The sequence below is a fragment of the Suncus etruscus genome, chromosome 4 (assembly GCF_024139225.1).
Source record: "Suncus etruscus isolate mSunEtr1 chromosome 4, mSunEtr1.pri.cur, whole genome shotgun sequence".
Classification (NCBI taxonomy): Eukaryota; Metazoa; Chordata; class Mammalia; order Eulipotyphla; family Soricidae; genus Suncus; species Suncus etruscus.
In genome coordinates, this window is record NC_064851.1 from 50,001,933 (window position 1) to 50,023,069 (window position 21,137).

General features: G+C 36.8%; 1 protein-coding gene across 1 annotated transcript in view; it reads left to right on the forward strand.

The window, feature by feature from the left end:
- RNGTT (RNA guanylyltransferase and 5'-phosphatase) overlaps positions 1–21,137 on the forward strand; it is a 238,843-nt gene that overhangs the window by 71,451 nt on the left and 146,255 nt on the right. Inside the window, exon 9 of the mRNA XM_049772216.1 lies at positions 10,806–10,941. Coding sequence (XP_049628173.1) covers positions 10,806–10,941 — 136 coding nt within the window. The remainder of the gene's footprint in view (positions 1–10,805; positions 10,942–21,137) is intronic.

Below are 21,137 nucleotides of genomic sequence, written 5' to 3' on the forward strand. Positions count from 1 at the left end.
TCTCCTTTTCTCTTCTTCATTGGATTGGGGGGCACACACCTGGCAATACTTAGGACTGGCTCCTTTCACTGCTCTCAGGGGACCACTTCTTTGAACAAAGCTGAGCTTATGAGATGCTGGGGATTGAACCTGTGTTGGCATGTAGAAGGCAAGAGCCTATTTGCAGAACTATTGATTGAACCCTTGTTCTCACCTTCTGAACTCTCTACCCTTCTGTTCCAATAGTATTTCTGGTGCTAGTGCTTCCTGCAGTTTGATTATCTTGCCATTTTTTGTTTTCCAGCCTTTTCATATCTTTGTAAGCAATTTTCTATATGAAATCTTTGTTTGAGCCAGGGATGTGGCTTTGTGATAGAGCACTTTCATTGTATGTGTGAGGCCCTTTATTTGACTCTCAGGACTACAATCACCTTGGCATTGCAAATCTTGAAGTAGCCACAAACACAGGTAGGTGTATATCCCCTCCCTAAAATATTTTTTTTCAAATGAATCATAATGGTTTCTTTTTGTCTCATATAAGACGTTTCTAAATTGCAGACTTTTTTCTGATAGTATTTAAACCCTTAATTCTTTAGTCTCAAATTGTGCTAGCTTTCTGCTGTCTCTCTGCTTTGGTAAATACTTTTTTTCAGTTGCTAGAATATGTACTTTCTGTTTTTATCTCAAGGACATTGCTCTTGGTAGCTTGTGTAGCAAGCATTGTTTAACTAGTTTTAGCCTGAGTATGTTTTCTAGGTACTGGAAGGTTGGGGTTTGTTTCCTGGCACTCTGTGGACCATTTCAATCCTAAGCATTGAGCTGGGAATCTCCTTTTAGCCCTGATTGTTATGAACTCAAACCTGGAAAAATAAGACAAAACAAAAAAATTAAGAAAACTGCATACAAAATTATCCCCCTCCAAACATAGTAAATATGGATAGGATGTAGTAGAAGCCTCTACCATGCATAGAGATAGATAATAAATGTGTAGTTTGTTGGTGAAGTCACTGAAGTGATCAAAAAATTGGGAGGGGGGAAGTGCTCAGGTGTTATAGCTCGCTCTACTAGTATATAGTAGACATATACTAGATGTATATCTAGTATAGACGTTGTTTTATAGAAAAGTAGGAACACTTGATACTTTTGAAGCTGCTAGGATATGAGGTCATCTTAGCACTGGATCTTATTTCATTACCACTTCTCAAAAGAAAACCATATATTTTTATGAGACTGTTATTTATAAGGGTTTTCTGTTTGGTATCTTTAAATGTTTTTCTCCTAATGTGTAAAAGCATTTTTTCCCCCTATTTCTAAGCTATCTGAAATACAAAAAGTATATAAATTAGGAAAGCAAATATTACTGGTAATTCTGTAACACAAATGACAGTATTTTGTAGGCTTTGCTGTCTGATCTTTTTATTTTTAATTTGTCTTGTTTCATTTATTTATTTATTTTTGCTGTCTGATCTTACAGTATATATTATCTTTAATATATATTTAATTTAATATTTAATAATTTAATCTCTTCAATTCCCCAAATTATATTACCGCATATACTTGAGTAAAAGCTGACTTCCTTAATTTTTCACTAAAAACTGGGAAAACTTAGTGACTTGAATATAAGCCAAGGTGGAAAATGCAGCAGCCACTGGTAAATTTCAAAAATAAAAATACATACCTAAAATAATTGAGCAATCAGCAGGTTAAATATTTTTAATATTTATTGCTAAAGAAAAACTGTAAACTATCAACAATACTTTAAAATTTTAAAGTGCAGAAAACCGTAGCTTAGCAGGTAATCAAGCTAAATCACAAAAGTTTAAATCCTTCAAAACTGGATTCCTCCTCCTCCTCATCTGTATGTCCAAACAGAGCTTCAACTGTATCTGCTGTGAGGGTATCAGCATAGACATAGTCATCATCACTGAGTTCGCAGATATCATCATCATCACTGCTGTCAGTCTCATACAAAGCGCAGAATGTTGTGGGTTAAATAGTTTAGTGGCATATAGTTCAGTTCAACCACCTACCTCTTCAGTTCAACCTTGACTGTGGACTGAGCTGAAGCAGCGCCCCCTCCAGTAGACTGCAGAAGATGACTGGAGACTGTGCATTTGATTAGGTGCGCGCGCACTGAATCAAATAATCTGTTTGACCCGTGTATAAGCGAGTTTGTATTTTTAGGCACAAATTTTGTGCTGGAAAAAACTTGGCTTATAATTGATTATTAGGGTATATATTCTGATTATATATAGATTATTATTGATATCCCTGCACGCACTTCAATGTGTGTGTCATTTCTACCTGCCACTGGCACTGGGCACCACCCCACTTCTAAGAGCCTGCAGAACACAAATCAATGAGGTGAGCTGTCTCCTCCCACAAAGGTCAGAGTTAGAGGAGCCCAACAGCTCTGCTCCATTGCTGGACACATCTCCTAGTCAGTGAACCCTCCAGCACAATACATAGAAAATACCACACTATAAGCATGACAATGGGGAAATAACAAAGCCTCTACCCTGCAAAGAGAATGAAAATGTCAGCTCTGATGACCTGAAAAGTGCCTACCACCCATTTAGCCTAAGTATAGAGGATGCTCGAAAGAACTCAACGAAAGCATGGAATGAACTGAACAAACAACAAATAAGAATCAAAAAGATATGAAAGAAATGAGAAAACTTCAAACTGAAATAACAGGACTGAAAAACTTGGTAGGTGAAATAAAAACCTTACTGGAAAGCCTCTCAAACAGAGTAACAGTGGCTGAGAACAAAATCAGTGATCTGGAAGATGAGATACATAACAACTCCATATAAGAGAAGAGATTGGAAATCAGCCTTAAAACACATGATCAGGCAATGGAAAAAATCCTCAATTTATTTGAACAGATGAAAATAGAAGTCTGTGACAAACTGAACAGAAACAATGTAAGAATTATTAGAATCCCAATAACCCAGGAAGAAAATCCCTATGATGAATTAATAGTCAGGGACATCATTGCTGAGAAACTCTCAGAGCAAACAAATCCTGTATGCCTACGGAATACCCCCTAAAAGATACTAGAAGGGGCCGGAGTGATAACACAGTAGTAGGGCATTTGTCTTACACGCTGTCAACCCAGGACATACCCAGGTTTCATCACTGGAGTCCCATGTGGTTGCCAGTAGCAATTTCTGAATGCAGAGACAGGAGAAACCCTGAGCACTGCCAGATGTGGCTCAAAAACCAAACCAAAACAAAGCACCCCCCAAAAAAACCAACCCCCCAAAACCTTAAAAGAGATCCAAATAAAAGCACCCCACAATACATCCTAGTCACAATGACAAATCCTACAGATAAGGATAGAATACTGAAAGCAGCAAGATCAAAAAGTGAAATTACATTCAAAGGAACCATCTTTAAGATTTATAGCAGGGCCCGGAGAGATAGCACAGCAGTGTTTGCCTTGCAAGCTGCCGATCCAGGATTAAAGGTGGTTGGTTTGAATCCCGGTGTCCCATATGTTCCCCTGTGCCTGCCAGGAGCTATTTCTGAGCAGACAGCCAGGAGTAACCCCTGAGCATCGCCGGGTGTGGCCCAAAAACAAAAACAAACAAACAATAAAAGATTTTTAGCGGAACTGTCAAAAACCTTAAAGAACAGAAGATAGTGGTGGGATATAATGACAAAATAAAATGCTCAGTAAAATAAATGCTTTGTCTAGAATACTTCACCCAGCTAGACTGACGTTCAATTGCATGGATAAACAACAAACAGCTTTACAGAAACTTTACAGACTCATACCTAGCCTTAAAAGTCAAACTGAAAGATCTAATTTAAGACAAGACAGACCAGAAGACACAACACACTGCTGCACACCTGAATATTCAGAACATAGACTCAAAATCAAAAGTTCAAGGTCAGTCATCCAAGCAAACAATTTCCTTAAAAAAGCTCGAGTAGTCATATTAATATCAGATGACACAAATGTTAGACTTAAAAATGTTATAGTTGACAAAATCAAGGGCTATGTACAAAAATCAAGGGATATGTACAACAGGAAGAAATCACACTCCTAAACATGTACACATTCAATGAGGACTGGCAAAATATTTAAACAAATTTGAAAGAAAATTTCAAGAGCAGTACAAATATAGTGGGAGACCTCAACTCTGCCCTGATAGTTCAACCCACGCTAAAACTTAAAAAGAATATACTAGCTCTGCAAGGAGAAATGGAAGAAATTGGCCGAGTAGATATATACTTGACCAATTTCTTCCACTAATGGGGCTTTCAACCCCATAAAACTGGATACATATTTTTCTCCAATGTACATGGGTCATTCTCCAAGATAGACTGCATGGAGGCCCATTAAACATATCCCCCCCTAAAATCAAGAGGATAGAAATGGTGCAAACTACTTTTTCAGATCATAATGTACTGAAATTAGAAGTGAATTACAAACAGACACAGAGAAAAAACTAACACCTGAAAATTTTCTCACTGTTGAACAACCAGTGAGTCAGAGATGAAATGAAAAGATTCTTGAAACAAATATGAACTAAGAGAAAAATTACAAGAATTTGTGGAACACTGTAAAAGCATTAATCAGAGGAAAATTTATAGCTTTGAAAACACTCATCAGAAATGAAGGGGCTACCCAAAAAACTTAACCTTAATGGCATAGCTTATAAAATTAGAAAATGATCAACAAAATGAATCAAAAATAGGTAGCAGAAGGAAATAACAAAGCTTAGAGCAGAAATTAGTGAAGTAGAAATCCAAAAAACAATCTGAAACGTCAATGAAAGCAAAAGTTGTTCTTTTTTTTTTTAAATAAAAAAGATGGATAAACCACTAGCAAAATTCACAAAAAAATTATAAAACCAAATTAGAAATAAAGGGGGAGATCATTGAGTTTACTACAGATACTACAGAAATTTAGTGGGTAGTCAAAGACTACTTTGAGAAATTTTATGCTATAAAACAAAAGAATCTGATAGAAATGAATAAATTCTTTGACTCTTATAAAGTCTAAAAGTTAAACAAGGATGAACTGGCATATTTGAACAAACCCAGCACTATTGAGGAAATTAAAATTGTAATCAAAATCCTACCCCCAAACAAAAGCCTAGGCCCAAAAGGATTCACTAATGAATTCTTTCAAATCTTTCAAGTGAACCTACTACCAATCTTTTTCGGTTCTACCAGGAAATTGAAGAAATAGGAACCCCCCCCCCCCCAATAGTTTTTACAAAGCTAACTTTGCCTTGATTTCAAAGGATGGCATGGACTGCTTGGTCCAGGCACAGGGAATTTTTGGGTTCCTGCTTGAGAAGGTGTGTACATGAATTCAGTGGAAATGAAACCCAGGGATTCAGACCAGGAGTAAAGTAATTTCTTATTTATTTATTCTAGACTTCTCTTTCTGTGCCAAAGCAGAAAACTTATATACAATTTCTTGGCAAGGCATCACAATTACAGACATAGCCCTTTAGTTTTCTCACTGGACCTATTCATAATGCCCAGGACAAGTTGAATGTTTATATTTACAACCCAGGGCAAGGCACAATCCCCCAGCCTCCAGCAAGGTCAGTTCCCAGAGACTGATTATTGTTTTGGCTTTGCTGGGGCCTAAAATGTTAACCCTTGATATGACTGCATTTAGGCTAACGGTAAAGCTAGGCTTGAGGATGGTTATTATTCTGTAAGACTAAATAAAGAATACTTGACTCTATCCACATGGCATTTGGACTTAGAAACACCCTTTGGCTACCCCTACTGTAATGACTCTTTTTTTTTCGTTTGTTTTTTGCTTTTTGGGTCACACCTGGCAGTGCTCAGGGGTTACTCCTGGCTGTCTGCTCAAAAATAGTTCCTGGCAGGCACAGGGGACCATATGGGATGCTGGGATTTGAACCATGTCCTTCTGCATGAAAGGCAAACGCCTTACCTCCATGTTATCTCTCCGGCCCCTGTGATGACTCTTGAATCCAGACATGCTCCCTGACAACTTCCAGACATGCCCCCTACTCATGCTGTTATAAAAAGTAAAGCTTGGACTATTTAGCAGGGGGATTCATAATAATGAACAGAGCAGTGCCTGCTGGTGATGCAGAGCCAGAGATAAAACAGTAGAGAAATGCTACCTGCTTTGTATCTATTTTCTTTGAACTTGGGTCTCCACTGGCCACCTCTGGTCTGTGACTTTACATCTAACTATCTCTTGCTCTCTCTGAATACCTTGACTGTGGCAGGCCTCAGATAAAAGGAAACATTCTATCTATCATCTATCTATCTATCTATCTATCTATCTATCTATCTATCTATCTATCTATCTATCTATCTATCTATCTATCTATCTATCTACATACACATACACACTTAGTATCTTCTCTTTTCTCTCTCAATCCTGGGTAGGTGGTCACTACAGCCCTATTTAACATAGTACTGAAGTTACTTGCCATAGCAATTAGGCAAGAAAAATATCAAGGTTCCCTGAGCCTGCCAGGAGCAATTTGTGAGCATAGAGCCAGGAGTAACCCCTGAGTGTCTCCAGGTGTGAGCCCCCCCCCCCCAAAAAAAAGAGAAAAATATCAAGAGCATTTAAATTGGAAAGGAAGAAATCAATCTCTCACTGTTTGCAGATGACATGATGCATTAAACGTTTGCATCATTTGCATGCATGCATACCGTTTGAGGTATGCAAATGTTTAATGCGATTTTTTGCGATTTTTTTTCTTACCAATGCGATTTTTTTATTGCGAATATTTGGTAAGCGAAATCCCTTATGCGGCCCTGCGTTACCCTGACTTTGCCTCCTGCAGCCCCCAGGTAAATTGAATTTGAGATCCCTGCTTTAAGAGTTTTGAACATATCTTCAGCCTGCGATGTTGTCTTGTGGAATTTGATGAAAAATAAAATGGCTTGCATTTTATCAGAAATTTGATCAGAAAATATCCTTGAATCGAGGTTCTCTCAGAGTTCGAATCCTGCTGCGAGCAACAGTCCACAGCAAAGGGAGGTTGGAGAAAAGTGTGCCGCCAAGACAAATCAGCAGCAGTGGCAGCAGAAACTTCTTCCTGGGTTTAGGCAAGGCGAGCTGGGAGGTTGTCCTTTCAATTTGAGAGTCGGCAGGGAGTGGATTGTGGGGGGATATTCTGATTCCTGAGGAGTTAAGAACTGAAGGTAAAAAGGGGTTAAATAGGGAGAAATAACATAACATTATTATGGCATGGGGCCCCCCGATGAGGCCAATGCAAGGGAACGTAAGGGTCTCTTCCAGCCCATAGCTTCTGAGGCTAGACTTGGAAAATGGAGGGAAGACTGCGAGCCACAGACCACTCACAGGGAAGCATTGTCAGAGCAAAAGACTTCGTTTATTGAAGGTAGGGACAAGACTTTTATGGGCAAACTTTAGGCAGGAAACATAATATGGGTAATACAGCTTAGGTATTACAGCAAGAAGATGGAATGTGAAGACAACAGTCATAGGTACATGGCATTATTGATTTGGATTGTGTGCAAAGATAGTGGTTACAATGCCCATGGCTGTCCCGACCCACAGGACATACAACAGAGGGATTTCCAGGAGAAAGTGAGCTAGTGAACAATGACACAGAGTTAGGGTGAAAATGCAAAACTAGGCAACCAACCAATCTATATCTTGAAATACCATTGTGAACAAAAAAGATTAAAGAGTTATAATAGACATATTACATTTAAGACACAAAACATTCTTTTTTTAATTAAATAATTTTTATTTTGGCCAAAGTAAATTACAAATCTTTCACAGTAATATTTTAGGTACATAGTGACTAGTGTTGTCCTCCCTCCACCCCTGTTCCCAGCATGCATCCCATATCCTCCTCCCTTGACCCCCGGTCTGCTAGTATAAGTGGTTCCAACCTCTGTGTCTAGCTTGTTGTAGATTGGGTTTTGATTCTGTTGTCGTTAGCTTTGGATTTGGTGTTTAAGTCTGATCATTTTTTATTTCTACTCAATGTTCATACACCTGTTTGGTCTTGGTACCCTCCATTATTTCCCCCTTAATTTGTGAGGCAGAACAAGATGGTTCAAGTTATGTGGTTCTGTTTGGAGGGGAAGGAAAAAGAAAGAAAAAAAAGGGGGTTAAAAATCAAATAAGAAATAAACAGGAGGAGTCCTTCTAGAAGCTATAAATATCCATTTAAGAAAAAAGGGAAAAAGGAACAATATAAAAACTATACCAAAAAAAACCAAACAAAAGAACCTGAAAAGCACCACAGCAATAAAGACAGCAACCAAACAATAACCACGGTCTTGAAATAAAAACAAAACAGCACACAAAATAGAAAACAACAACAATAGCAAAAAAATTCATGCTTTTTTTTTTTTTTTTTTTTTGCAGAGGCACAGTAAATATTGGGGACATTAGAAAGGGAATTCCCTTGGTCTAAGAGATAAAGGGTTTCTCCACCCATGAAGCATACTGTCAAGAGAATAACTATAGGCTCTGTACATGCTCTTTTTCTCTTCCCTAGGTCCTTTTGTGCTGTTTGGAAACTTTCCGCTCAGTCGAGACACAAAACATTCATATAGCTAGCACTTTAGTTGGGAATCCATATTTATTTTGCACCTATTTTTGTGGATAAAAGCATTAGAACATTAGTGTAGTCATTTATAAAGAGCAGTTAATTGAGCACTTGCTCAGTCTAAACAGTTGTATCCATTGATGCATGTCTCTTTGAAGTATAAAAGAATATAAGCATTTGTGTTTCTCTTCTACTCAGTTTCTTTCTTTCTATACTCTGGAGCCAATGGTGTTTGAGAGTATTAAATTTAGACCATGTGCTTTGTCGTAGTCAATGAGATGATCATTATTTTCCTCTACTATTTTCCTCTATATGTCTATTCTGCCTACAACTTCATTCAACAAAGTTTTTATAAAGACCATCCATCACAAATAGAAGTAATTAATGTGGATCCTATTTACTCTCCTGTAAACTGGTATTTTTTCTTTCCAATGGTCATTTTGAAGTCTTTTGAGTTGCTGTTGTCCTGCTCACAGGCTTTTATAATCTTGCCAAACATTCTGCCCCTTTGCTTTTATGTTTCAACTTTTTGACCTGTTAATGTCCTCCTTACAATGATAAAAGTAATCAGTCAAACGTGGAATATTATACAGGCATTGTAGCACTGAGTTCATGTAACAAGTTTTTCTAAATTATGAAGTCCAGTGAGACCAGGATGAATTTCCTCATCTACAGAACTGAGATGCTGGAACTGCTCATTTCCAGTCCCAGTATTCTTTGTATCATTGTATGGTGTCAGCTTATTTTCCCCTTTACCTTTCCCCATTACCTTTTGAGGTTGCAGTTTCACGAGCAATCTGTTGGTTTTGAGGGGAGATTTGCAGTATTATTTGATCATGCACTTGTGTCTGAGTTTTCTCATTTGTAAGAATCCTTCTTCTGAGAAGGCAGTGTAGAGCTAAGAATTTCTTGGCAGCATTGCCATCTATAGAAACTTAAGCATATTCTATTCCTAGAGTGCGATTACTAACAATCCATTAATTATGCATTTTTACCGAAATAGGTGAATTGGTTTTTGTATTTTTTATATCTGAACATCTTTTTTTTTTCTGTAGCTATTAGGACTCTCCTTGGGGTAAATTTAAGAAGTTTTATGAATATAATGTTAAGAATAAAATATTCTATGGGTGGCTTGTCTGTTTGCTCAAATTTTAATCACTGAGTTTTGAGGATTCTGGGAGCTCTTTCAACTATGGCTTATTCCTGTGGATTATAGGGATTCCAGTGATATGTTTGATTTGCTATTCTCTGCAAAATTATTGAAAAGTGTTACTGGTGTAGGCCAGGCCATTGTCTGTCTTTATAGATTGGATGACCATAACAAAAAATATTGTAGCATGAAGGTTCAAAAAGCTGTAGTTCATTCAGAAGTCATTGAAACTCCCTATGCAAAATGGGAATAAGCTTCTAGCACTTCTTAGAGACAGGGTTTCTTCGGAAAGAAGTAAACATGTCTACTATTCATTTGTTCTAATTCATTAGTCTAACCTCAGGGATTGGCCCTAGCTGCATGTGTTTGTTTTTTCAAATGTGTACAAATGGTACATATATCAAATATTTGTGTGGCTTGCCTCCATGGAATACCATAGTACACATGCAAATAGTGGGCATTTGTGTGCAAGAATGTCTTTCACTTGAAGAATGGCACTTTTGAGAATTATGACATTTTCTCATCTTGATTAGCTCCAAGGACTAATAAAAATTACCAAGAACGTGTATTTAAAGATATTTTCATTTTATAATAATGAATGAGACTTGTGCCTGAATTGCTAATATCTGGCTATATTATAATGTTGATTCATAGAAGAGCTTGATCTTTTCTTATTTGTATTGTGGTAGAAAGACTTAGGTAGTTTGAGATCTGTTTATTTGTAATTTTTTTCTACAGCAAAATAGACAATATTACTTAGTTTTATATTTTTGGGCCAATAAGTCAAGCATTACATATACATATATATTTTATAAAATTTTATGTCAAGTGTCTAATAAAAATTAGAGACTTTTCTCTCTTAAAATGCATCATAAGGTGTTTCTTAAATCTTACATTCTCTGCATTAAAGCTTTGTTTTTCTACACCCTTTGATTTTTGGGAATTTGAAACAAATGAGCAAAATGATATGTGTAATTTGTGCTGCTTTTATTTGAATATAGGTCAAATTAACATTATTTCATTAATTTATTTTATATCTAAGGAAAAGCCTTTAAACTATTTCATATGGTCCTAGTCTTAAATGTTAAGATTAATACTACATATTTTAAATTTTTTATTTATAGGTATATGATGTTGATTGATGGCACAAATGAAGTTTTTATGATTGATAGAGATAATTCAGTGTTTCATGTTTCAAATCTGGAATTTCCATTTCGTAAAGATCTCCGAATCCATTTATCAAATACTCTCTTAGATGGGGTAAGTCATATAATACCTCTTTAAAAATATTTCCATATCTTGTCAGTTCCATTTCTGCAAATATGTATACTTACTGAATTAAATCTAATTTATACTAGAATGTTAAATTCTATCCATCATTTTGAAGATAAAAGATTTAGAATTTAACTTTTTTTCATGAGTTTCTTGAACTCTTAAGGGGTCAGAGAGACGTCAGTTTGAATTAACTCACTTATGTTCAGGGGCTGGAGTGATGGCACAGAGGTAGGGTGTTTGCCTTGCACGCAGCTGACCCAGGACAGACCACGGTTCGATCCTCCGGCATCCCATATGGTCCTCTAAGCCAGGAGCGATTTCTGAGTGCTTAGCAAGAGGTAAACGTTGAGCGTCACCTGATGTGGCCCAAAGGTCAAATAAAAAATCCTACTTGTGTTTAGTTAATTAAACATTTTGGGGATGTTTATTAATTAACTTAATGATTTATTAATTAACTTAATTATGTTACTAAGTTAATTAAACATTTCCATCCTCTTGGTTTAGTGTTTGGATTTCACTTACAATGGTGTTAAGGATATTGAAGCTAGGGTACTCACATGCAAAATATGTGACTTAGCACTTTGTCATCTCCCGGACTCCAAGTGAATATCTTTTAATACATGCTTAATCTAATATTGGGCTATCTATTCATCTATATATCTTATATATCTATAAATCTTAATTAACATAATCATATATCATAGATTAATCATTAATAAGTCAATCTAATTAATTATTAATGATCATTAATTGACCATTATAATTATAACAATTATAATGACTATTAATTATTAATTAATGTCATTCTTCAAGTGGCCAAGTGGCCATCACTGATTCCTTATCAGTAGGTTATTAAGAATCATTTTGTTTGATATTAAATGAAATTAATGGAAGAACAATAATCTGCTTGGGAGTTGGAGGAGAGAATACTTGTCAATGACATTGGAAGAGAATGCTTTTTTTGTTTGATTTGGGTTTGAATTTTTGGGTCACACCCATAAAATGCTCAGGGAATACTCTGGGCTCTGCACTCAGGAATTACTGTTGGCAAGCTAGGATGTTAGGGATTAAACCCAGGTTGGGACCCTATAGGATGCTAGGGATCAAACCCAGGTCGGCTGGCTAAATGTGAAGAAAATACCCTACTCACTGTACTACTGCTCCAGTCCAAATACGGGCGTTCTTATCCTACCCAATACCCATGAGTCACATAGTATCTTATTAATTGTTAATTAATCTAATAATATAATCTATTAATTATTAGATATTATAGATTAATATAACCCATATGTCTTAATTAGGTATGTATTAATCAATAGTATGGGGGTAGGTCACTTGCCTTGCATGTGGCTAACCTGGGTTTGATTCTTGGCATCCCCTAGTTTCCTGAACACCACCAGGAATGAATACTGAGTCCAGGGCCATGAGTAAGTCTGAGCTTTATTGGGTGTCACTGCAAAACAAATAATAAAAGAGTGTATAACTTAGAGCCTAAATATCAATTTTGATATGATTCTTTTTTTTCTTTTTTTCTCTATTTTTGGGAGAAGGTGTTTGGGCCATACATACATGCTGATGCTTGTTGGGATTACTCCTGGCAATTGAGCATCATTGAAAAGCATGTACTCAGCACTTTGGTCTATCATGCTGGCTCTTTGAGATATTTTCTTTAGTAAAGAGAGATCTGGAAAAGTAGTTAAATGGATTTCATATTGATCATTTTCATGAGTATATAAAACTAAGTGAACATAGTTTAATCTTCATTTGTTTTCTTTGTAGTTATAAAATAATTCTTATTGAAATAGACTCATTATATTTTTTACTTATCAATTGGATTTTAATTATGTTAGTGATACTACATTTTCCCTTGACTTATTAACTGTGTGGCCTAATAATAAGATGCATTTTAAAGAGTGCCTTTGAAAGCAACCACTGTACTTTTACAGTTTCATTCTGAAAGCTAATTATATTTTCCATTTCAGAAAAACTGTATTAATAATCATAAAAATTATTTTATTAAAATATTTTAGCCATGTTTCATAAATTTTCTTCTTTCAGTTCTAAAAATACCGCATATGTACAGAACAATTAAGATAATATAGAGCATCATGAGAAAGGTTGTTAAAAATCACCTGAATTCCTATCATTGGAATAATTTCTTGTTATCATTTTGATACTCAGGACTTTTGTCTGTTGTAGAGTTCAGCTCCTTCTAAGGGATGTTACATATTCATATTGTAATAGTGACTCATAACAGATTTTTAAACAGAGTATGTATCAAATTTTAGGCCAGTTAGACCCCATCTAGTTCCTCTCCTTCCCTCCCCTCCCCTTCTGTTCCCCCACGTCCTCCCTTTCCCATCTTCCTTTTCCCCTACCCTCCCTTTTTCTCCCTCCTCCTTTCCTCACCTCTCCGCACCTCCCCTTTTCTCTCCTCTCCGCCACACTTGGCAGCACTCAGGGCTCAGGGGTTACTTCTGGCTCAGAGGGTCTTTTATCTGAGCCATTTGCTCATGGGTACATGACAGTGCAGATTAGGGAGCTCTTTGCTGAAGTGCAAGAGTTGTGCTCCAGTGAAGGCATGTGATAGGTGGTAGTGTGCTCAGCTTGTTGTTTTCAAGGACATGCCTATTTTTATTTTAAACAAAATTTTGTCTTTTGTTTTGGCACGCCTATTTTTTTTTAATATAATTTTTATTTTGATCATAGTGTCTTACATATTGTTGACAATAACATTTTAGGTACATATTTACATAAAATCAGGGGGGATTCCCATCCCCAAATTGTCCTCCCTACCCCTCCGTTGTTGTCCTACCTCCCATTTCCTCTTCCCTCACCCCCAGGGCGGCTAGAATATGTGGTCCCCTCTGTATCCAACCCACTACTTAGTAGTCTTGCACCTGTTTGGTCTTGATGCCTCCCTTATCTCTCCCTCTAACTGTAGGCAGGACTAGCTAGTTCAAGTTGCGTGGTTTTGCCTGAGAAGGAGAAGATAAATAAACTGGGGTAAGAGTCTAATACTCCCAAAATGGGTGGAATCCTTCTAGAGGCTCTCATCATCGATTTGGGAGATGAAGGAGAGAAAGAAGGTGAAACACTCCACCAGTACCAAAAAAAGTGTCAATTATCCAGTGAGGACTCCAGCTATATCGATAAGCACCACAAAAAAACAGCCGAAAAACAAAGCAAAACAGACAGACAAACAAACAAACAAAAAACAGAACAAAAACCAACAAACAAATCAAAAACACGCCATGGTCTTGAAATAAGAAACATGGCATAGCACATAACGAGGGAAAAGAAAAGAATAGAAAAAAATAAGTATAATTGGGGACGACGATTTCAATAATCACACCCAAACAGAGAAATCGACCAAAATAGATAGGTAAATAAAAATAATAATAACAATAATAAATGAAGGTAAAAGATATATATGTATATATATATATATATATATACACACACATATATATACATATATATAAAATACTAAGTTTTTGTGCTTTTTGTATTTTTGTTTTTTCCCCTCCTGCCCTGGCACAGTAAATATTGGGGTCATTCGAAAAGGAATTGGCACGCCTATTTTAAAAAGAATGTTTAATTGCCACCTTTCTTTCCTTAAAGTTCCTTTTCTATTTTTGTGAGGGGCCATCACATCCAGCTAACTACTCTGAGAATATTCATGTCTCTGTACTCATGACTCTACTTGGGAAATCCTAGGTACCGAATTTTCCGGCGTATAAGACGATGTTTGAAACAAAAAAAAGTCAACCGAAAATTGGGGTCATCTTATATGCCGAGTATATCCCGAAAAACGTTTCAATATGCCACTAAATGAAAATCGTCTGGATATTGCCACCAAACGAATTTTCTAACTCCATTCTGCACCAATCACTGCCAGGCTGCTCGGACTGCCTCTCTAACTCAGCCAATCCAAGCAGGCTTTTCTATACATGCAGGTTAGATAATGTTCTGGACCCGAATCTACACTGTATAAAGCCTGCTCAGATTGACCAGAGTCAGAGAGGAAGTCTATTACAGTATAACCTTTGAACCTTTGCTTGTTGTGATTGGCTCACTGTGGAAGATACAGTTGCAGCACGGGAATGTTCTGTCTGATACAGCAAATATAGGCCTAAACCTATGTTTTAACTGCAAAATTAGGGGGTCGTCTTATACACTGGCAAATACAGTATTCCTGGGACTTGAAGATAGTTTTCTAACATGCTAAATATGCACTTCTGCCTATTTAGCTGAACTTTAAAAAATGTTTTTCCACACCAGGCTATGTGTGTCCTCTTCTGGTAGTTACGTGAAAGAGTTGGAGGTGGTGGGGACTGATTTGGGATTCCTGCATGGAAAGCTTGTACTCAGGTTTATTGAGCTATGCCTCTAGCACTCTTTTCAGAAAGGTTTATACTCATACACAATTCTGCCAGACTTAAGTGCAAAGGATTGGTACATATCTAAAACACTGGTTTTCAAAAGTTGTTGTTTTCTAATTGGAGGAAAAGATTGACTTTTCTATTTCAAAGGAAAATATAGCGTAATGATAAAGACCTCACAGTTCTATCTCTTGACACTTTATCAGGCATGATATGTGAGAGATCCAATATTTACTCATTTTTCTCACCTAAGAGTAAAATGAGGTTAATTACAGTATTTAGTTCTTGGTGTTGCTGTGAAGATTAAGATAGTTTGTAAAGTGGGTTAAGTGTCTGGCACATAGAAAAATAAGTGTTTATCTCTTAATTTGTGGGTCTATGTATTTAGATGAGCCTTAACATTCTTTTTAAAGCCACTATAAAATTTTCTGGAAGTGTTAAGTTTTTAAAACTGAGTTTTGAGAGATTTTTATAGTTTAGGGATATTGCTTTATATCATACATTTTCAAAATTTTTAAATTATTTCTGATATTTTTTGACACAGAAAGTTAAATTTTTTCAGGCAAAGTTATAAACTTTTTGGTTTCAAATAATCAGCTTAGCATCATTTTAAGAAATATGTTTTACTTTTTTTATTTTTTATTGAGACCAATGTGAATTACAAATCTTTCACTGCTGTATTTCAGGCACATAGTAACATAGTTTCACCACTAGTTTTGACCTCCTCTACCATAATACCAGCATGCATCCCATAATTCCACCTTTAGCTCCCTGGTCTACCATTGTAACAGGTCCATTTTGCATTTAGCTTTATAGTTTGGGTTTCTTGATTCTATTGTTGTTGACTTTGGCTTCGGTATTTAGAACTGAGCATATTTTTTCCCACTCAATGCCCCTGAGACTGCTTGGCCCCTGGGTCCCATCCACCTTTTTCTTTTCTCAATTTGTAGAAAGATATAGAAACATGAGGCAGAACAAGATGATTTGTTTCTATGATTCTGTGAAAAAGACAGGAGTCCCTACCTAGAAGCTATAAATAAAACTAAAAGAGGGAAGTGGGTTGGCAGATGTGGCTTTTTATCCCCTAGGCTCAGTAAATGTTGGGGAAATTAAAAAGGAAATTCCCTTGGCCTAAGAGATACAGTGTCTCTATCTATGAAGCATACTTTATTAAGACTGACTACAGATTCCAGGCATGTTAGTTGTCAAACCCCAAGGTCTCTCTCTCTCTCTTTTTTTTTTTAATATTGAGAATCAAGTTTCTTATTTAGAATTTAGTAATGGGAAGGTATAATAAAACTTGGCAAACTCCAGGCTACTTTAACATTATTATGATGCCTGCATTTTCTTCTAGTAAATTATTAATAAACAGTTTTATTTTGAAAGTCTAATGTTTCACTCATTTAACTGATCTGCTTTTCTTTATTTTATTTTTCTTGTTGTTGTTTTGGGTCACACCCTACAGCACTCAGGAGTTACTCTTGGCTTTGTGCTCAGAAATCACTCCTGACAGGCCGAACCTGGGCCCGACTTGGGTCATCGGGTCAAGGCAAAAGCCCTGCCACTTTTCTATCGCTTCGGTCCCTCTGTTTTTCTTTTAAATTAAAAATATTGTATGTTAAATTTCCTTGATATGATAAGTTTTATTGTATTAGAAATATTTTGATCTTTCAGTGATAGATCTATTGATTTAAATAGTGAGGTTAAGTAATTCTTGTATAGTAGTTTTCAGGCTGTTACATGATTTCCCATTTAAATTCCCTTAAAAAAAAGATCTTTGTTTTTGCATCACACCTGTGGTGGTTACAGAGGATGTTTCCTGGTTCTGCGCTCAGGGCTCACATCTGGTGTGGCTCAGGGAAGCACATGTGATGTCAGGCAGCAAATCTTGCTCATCTGCTTACTGCTCTCGCTCTGATGTCAGAATTGCTCTTTTTTTTTCTCCCTCCCCCCTAGAATTGCTCTTTTTTGTTTTTGTTTTTGTTTTTGGACCACACCCAGTGATGCTCAGGGGTTACTCTTGGCTATGCGCTCAGAAATTGCTCCTGGCTTGGATGCCAGAGGATCAAGCCGCAGTCCGACTGTCCTAGGGTAGAGCCAGCAAGGCAGATGCCTTTCCATTCTTGCCCCCAGAATTGCTCAAAAACTTTGGCTGATCACATCTATTGAGAAGATAGAATACATTAGTATGTTATACCAATGTGCTAGCGTACATTATAGTAAGCTAATAGACATGTATTTTGGTTTTTGGTCCATAGCTGCTGGTGTTTGAGATTTATTCTCAGTGTACCATGCTCAGAGTACCATGCAGTGCTCAGGATTGAACCTTAATTTCTCTCTTGTAGAACAGAGCCCCTATTAAGTTGTAAACTAATCTTTTTCTTTACAGTATAATCTATGGAAATTTTGTTTATAGACCTAACTTGCCACTTTGATAAACACTTGGCTGAAAATGCAGAACAACTGAAAACACTCATTCCAGAGAGATAAGTACAGCAGGCAAGGTGTTGGCCAGGTTAGATTCTGAGAACTAATTATAGTCTTCTGAGCACCACTAGGCATGTTCTGAAAGGAAAAAAGAAAAGAAAAAATTGCAAACTTCTAAGTTTTTTTCTTTTTTTGTTTTTGTTTTTTTTGGGCCTCACCCATTTGATGCTCAGGGTTTATTCCTGGCTAAGCGTTCAAAAATTGCCCCTGGCTTGGGGGGACTATATGGGGATCAAACTGCAGTCCTTTCTTGGCTAGTGCTTGCAAGGCAGACACCTTACCTCTAGCGCCACCTCGCCGGTCCCACAAACTTTTAAGTTTTTATAACTCCATATAGATTTTATAACTTCCCACAACTTCAGGTTTCTTTTTCTTATATAAGGATACCACTCAGGTTGCTTAAAAATTTCCTGCCTTTCTTATTGTTAAGTGACCCAGCTTGAATTGTTTCTGCCTGATTATCTTTCTGGACTCCAATCGCATGCTTTTTGTATTAAAGAGACAGGTTGTTCTTCTCTGTTTTATATCAGCCAACATTGAGATGATAGTCAAGTGGCTTGTAAATATTCATTGAACATCAATGATAGAATTGTCCTAATGAAAAGCACACATTTATGTGCATAGTTTAGCAAAAGAGATATTTCTTTGCAAGTGAATGTTTGATGCCCTCCCATCTTTTATATTTTATTTTATCAATTATTTATTGGCATTCACACCAAAACATTGAAATCAGTTATTTGAGAATAGGATTTGTGAGCCTCTCCTTTTCTTTTTTGAGTACATGTTTTATTATATATAATCTTATTTATTGGAGTACTTTGATTAGTTGTTAAAAGGTTTCATGTGTACATAGTTCCAGCACAACATTCATCTCCAGAGTACCTGCCTCCCTCCTCCAAAGTTCGAAAGGGCCCATCCTCTTAAACCCCCATCTTGCCCATTCAGTTTTGTAGACCAACTCTTGTCATTTTTTTTGTTCTTGTTAGAGTAATTCTGTTCTGCACAATAGTTTTGATGATGAGAAGTTCCAGCACACAACCTGAATCTTTTATATTTAATAAATAGATAAACTTTCCTTTTTTTTAAACTAATTACTTTAAGCACTATGGTTACAAAATAGTTTATGCTTGAATTTCTGTCATACAGTGTATACCCTTTACCAGTGCCCATTTCCTACCATCAGTGTCCCCCAATCCCTGCAGACATTGGGCAGATGCTTTACTTCTCTCTTTCTCTCTCTCTCTCTCTCTCTCGCTCCCCCTCTCCCTCTCTCCCTCCCTTCTCTGTCCCTATTTCCTATTTTTCTTTCTTTTTAACACTGTGATTTGCTCTATTAGTTACCATGCACTTTATCTCCTTTCAGCATCGAGTTCTTGTCCAACTATCATTGTCTTCTACATAACACATAAATTCTACTATTATTTGAATTGAAATATATATATGGGGATAAAGCACTTGCCTCGCATTTGGCATACCCTAGTTTGATTCCCAGCACGTATGTGGTCTTTGGTACTCTGCCAGGTGGTGATCCCTAAGCACAGAGCCAGGAGTAAGCCTTGAGCACAGCAAGATATAAAAACGTGGAGAAGGGAGAGGGAGAAGGATGGGATGGGAGAGGCCTAGGTTGGCACAGTGGTATTACATGTGCATGGCAGCTATAGGCTGATAAAGTTTCAGTTCTCAAGTCTGGCTACCACCCCACATGTTGTTCTTAAGCTACCAGTGTGTAGACTGGTGCTCGTTTGCAGGTGTACTAACAGATGCAAAACTACTGGTTTACCACCATGGTTACACCTGCTGGTCCATGGACCTATATGCAGGATAGGTGCCAACCTTTGGTACAAAAGGGTTGAAGTGTGCTGACTTATAGAGAGTGATTGTTGAGTAGAAGAATAATATTGGGAATGAGATAATGGCCAAGAATTGGGTGGGTGCACTGGAGTGGCAGCACAGTGGATAAGGCATTCTTGCACATGGTTGACCAGTGTTCGATTCCCAACATCCTATAAGTCTTCGAGCCTGCCAGAGTGATTTCTGGGCACAGACCCAAGAGTAACCCCTGAGTGCCACCAGGTGTAGCCAAAAAACAAACAACAAACAAAAAATTGCATGGGTTATAATGAGTGCTGGTAAGACTGACTGGAGATGATGACCATGAGTAAGGTACTAATATTATTAAAGGAGAAGTATTATTTTGGCTGGAGACTAGGAGCAAGCAAGGAAAAACTAGAGTCTCAAAACAAGTTTGTCTTTTTCATGTTCTCTATGGGGCACCTAATACATTTGCATTTTTATGATAATGTGTAGTAAAAAGCAATTTTATAAGATTTTGTAAATATATATACATTTACATAAATGTTTATGGTAATTATATACTTGCGCATGTCTACATGCACACACGAGCCACACATACTACCCTGGAAACCCCACTTCCCCTTTTATGTTAGGTATAGACTCTGCATAATGGATGTATTATTTATTGCCTGGTATACAGTTGATATGATTGGGGCCTTGGACTTGTGCTGGACATAAACTAAATTGCCAGTGCAGTGACTCCAGTGGTTGGTTCAGGGAACAGCAAGAACTTTGCAACATTTTTTATTTTCTTAACTTTAGTTCTTATTTAATTAACTGATAGACTTTTTATTTATTTAAAGTTTTATTAAAGGTACAATGATTATCATTTATTAACAAAGTTGAAAAGGGAGGAAAAGAATCAAATGTTAAATGAATTTCTTTGAAAGTCACAGTCATAATATAGTGCATCTTAGAAAAGAGAAGAAGCAAAACAGGTTCCACTTTCATGAGTGTCCTCAATACAGAGCCTACTCAGATGTGGAGGAAAAAAGGCTGCTTTCAAAAAGAGGATATTTATTTAAAAAGGCATCTGCTATACTTCTTCCCAAGAGAACCAGGTGGGGAACATGTTTTTTAAACTGGACTTAGAAAGTGGAATGTGAAATCTTTCCATTCTTCTGCTTAAGGTACTATTCAATATTTAATAAATTAAAAATAACAATAAAAGAATCCCCTTTGCACCCTCTCCCCCAAAAGGAAAACAGAAACAAAAACAAAACCAACAATACTAGATGCCCCAAATAACTTTCCAGATTAGATCCTCGGAGCAGCTTCAACAATTCGAATCAGTGTGTTACAGGGTCATCACAAGCATGCCTTGATTTTAAACAAAACAAGAACTAGTGCTGATCATTTTTCTGGCATATACAACATTACTCAAAATTAACTAGTATTCATGAGGAGATGTCATACCTATGGACGTGTCTTGCATGAGTGCATGTGGTCATTGCA